The sequence below is a fragment of the Belonocnema kinseyi genome, chromosome 9 (assembly GCF_010883055.1).
Source record: "Belonocnema kinseyi isolate 2016_QV_RU_SX_M_011 chromosome 9, B_treatae_v1, whole genome shotgun sequence".
In the NCBI taxonomy this organism is placed as follows: Eukaryota; Metazoa; Arthropoda; class Insecta; order Hymenoptera; family Cynipidae; genus Belonocnema; species Belonocnema kinseyi.
In genome coordinates, this window is record NC_046665.1 from 81694491 (window position 1) to 81696852 (window position 2362).

Below are 2362 nucleotides of genomic sequence, written 5' to 3' on the forward strand. Positions count from 1 at the left end.
GGGGGGGGGGGGGTTGGACTCTTACGTTGGGCTAATTTATTAATTAAATTGTGGACCATGGGCTTTTGTTTTAGCGTGGAATGGACTAAACATTACTGCTTGGTAAAAATTCTGGTTAATAAATCATTGTACTTTAAAAATAATTTTTTTAAACAGTTTAATAACTTAGTTCATATTATAGCTATTTTTAATTACAATATAATCGCCTATAATGATAATTTACCAATAAATATCAATTGGTTATTTTATGAAGAATTTGATAGAAAATTCATGTTTTGGTGGTTTTCAAACGGATAAATTTGTATGGGTGTTCATCGATATCTAGTAAAGATTTGTTATAAAATAATTTTTCCCTGTAAAGCTTTACTAGAAGGAAAAATTATTTAATTTTTAAAACAATTATTCTAATCAAATAAGTAGTTTTGAATTTTGTCACAATTTGAAAAAAACGGAGCCTATATATTTTCAGAAATTTTTTTCCTATTTTTTACTTAAATAAAGAACTGAAACCCTATTTCAAAAATTAGTTCTCGCACAAAGTTGCTATTTTAATGCAGAATCAATCTTAGCAGAACGTGAAAATTGGTTAAGAACTGTACCTGCAAGCTTAATTTGACCGCGAAAATCCGATTTGGTGCTAATTTTGATTGCCATCCTAAAAAAACTCTTATTAAAAAATCCTTGAAAAATTTGGATTCTTCTATTTTAATAGATAATTCCCTCATTTGTACTTTTGAAATAACCTCTAAGATATTTTGATTACCAAACCGGGCTTGAGTTCGCGTTTGTTCGTGGCCTCAACTAGAATTCTAAGAGTGCTTCTGCGTTAGGTTCGCAAAGACACACCAAACCTCCTGCATCCTGGTGAGTACAAGAAATTCGCAATTTGTTGGCTGAATGGCCACATTTCGGTGAGAGCTGTGGACCAAAATGGCCCTGTGATTTTGGAATGGAAAGATCCAAATCCATTTGGAATCACCCACGTTGGAGTGAGAACTGCTTGGGGAGCCACTGGAAAATGGAATATCAGAATCGATCATCCCTATCCTACGGGAAACCCCACGGGAAGGAGCAATGGCATGTTTTTTTCTTTTGATTTTTTTTCTTCATCAATAACAAAATCATCATCGAATGGTTTTCGTTATTTACAATATCGACCATCTTCCCTCATCATTTTCATTGTTGTTTTGCTTTTCGTTGATTAATTATTATATTTATGCACTCATGTCAGAAGCATTTCAATATCTGATGTTATTGTTTTTCAATCGAATTCTTTAACTTCTGAGGCTTTCAAGATTGAAAGTTTTTTAACGCTTTTCAGTTTGAATATTTTTATAAGGTTTCGTTCAATTTACAGGCTTTACAATTTTAGAGCAAATAATTTTGATCTATTTTCTACTTGGATGGATTTTATTGAAAACAAAATATGAAGGAAACTAACCATCGGTATGATTTTAGGGCGTTTATATTAAAATAAATTAAATTAGAAATTGTAATTATACATTTTGTTTCAAATACAATATTGGTTAATTATAAGGCTTGACATTTTTAATTATAAGTATATGTTATTAGTCTGTGGTACATAGAAGCTGCGGTACTAAAAAAAAGTGTCTTAACTTTATCTCATATTAACCTTTTCCTTCTGGATTTGAAGCAGCAGAGTTTCCTATTTTTAAAAATCAGGGAAAAATCTTTAAAGTTGACAATTAACAAAATAGTTCTGAGAATCAAACTTTTTTAAATCTGTGCTATATATCAATTGTGTGAAAAAATACATTTTTCTATAAACAAAATAAATAAATAAAAATTATTAAAATTAATTTAAAGAGGGTATATGAGGTACAAGTAGGGGTGCGCTACATTTTGAACAATCGGAATCCAATGGGTAGAGTCGTTATTTTTTTTTATCGAGGCGACCTAATCGGGAATCGATAATACAATCAATCTAATGCATAATCAATGAAAAAATTTCCGTAAATTTCTGGTGATTTCCGTAGTTTTTGGCTATAATTTGTAGTAATCACCATAAATGATTCAAATGTTCTGTAATTTAAAAAACTTTAATTTAACCTTCGTGCTGGTTTTGGTTTTCGAGCCAGCTTAGTCTTGCGTGTTTTCAGGCCGGGTTGCAAACTCGATTCCATTTTGTCTATGGCGTTGGGAAAAAACTATTTTTTTGCTAACAAAGATGGTTTAAAATTTCTAAAATCCAAATTCAATCATCTCATTTTTATAAATAAATACTGTAATTAAATATTTTTAGATACCAAGAGGAACTCCTTTTATGAATAGAAGTGTGCATGCAGAGGAAAAATTTAACTAAATATTTTTTGCGTAGAATGATTCCAGGCTATTTTATACC

The 2362-nt window shown here is 30.4% G+C and overlaps 1 protein-coding gene across 2 annotated transcripts in view; it reads left to right on the forward strand.

The window, feature by feature from the left end:
* LOC117180404 (C3 and PZP-like alpha-2-macroglobulin domain-containing protein 8) overlaps positions 1–2362 on the forward strand; it is a 30906-nt gene that overhangs the window by 21576 nt on the left and 6968 nt on the right. Inside the window, exon 6 of one of the 2 annotated variants that reach the window (XM_033372904.1) lies at positions 831–1077. The exons of the other annotated variant lie outside the window; for it this stretch is intronic. Coding sequence (XP_033228795.1) covers positions 831–1077 — 247 coding nt within the window. The remainder of the gene's footprint in view (positions 1–830; positions 1078–2362) is intronic. 2 annotated transcript variants of the gene reach the window in all.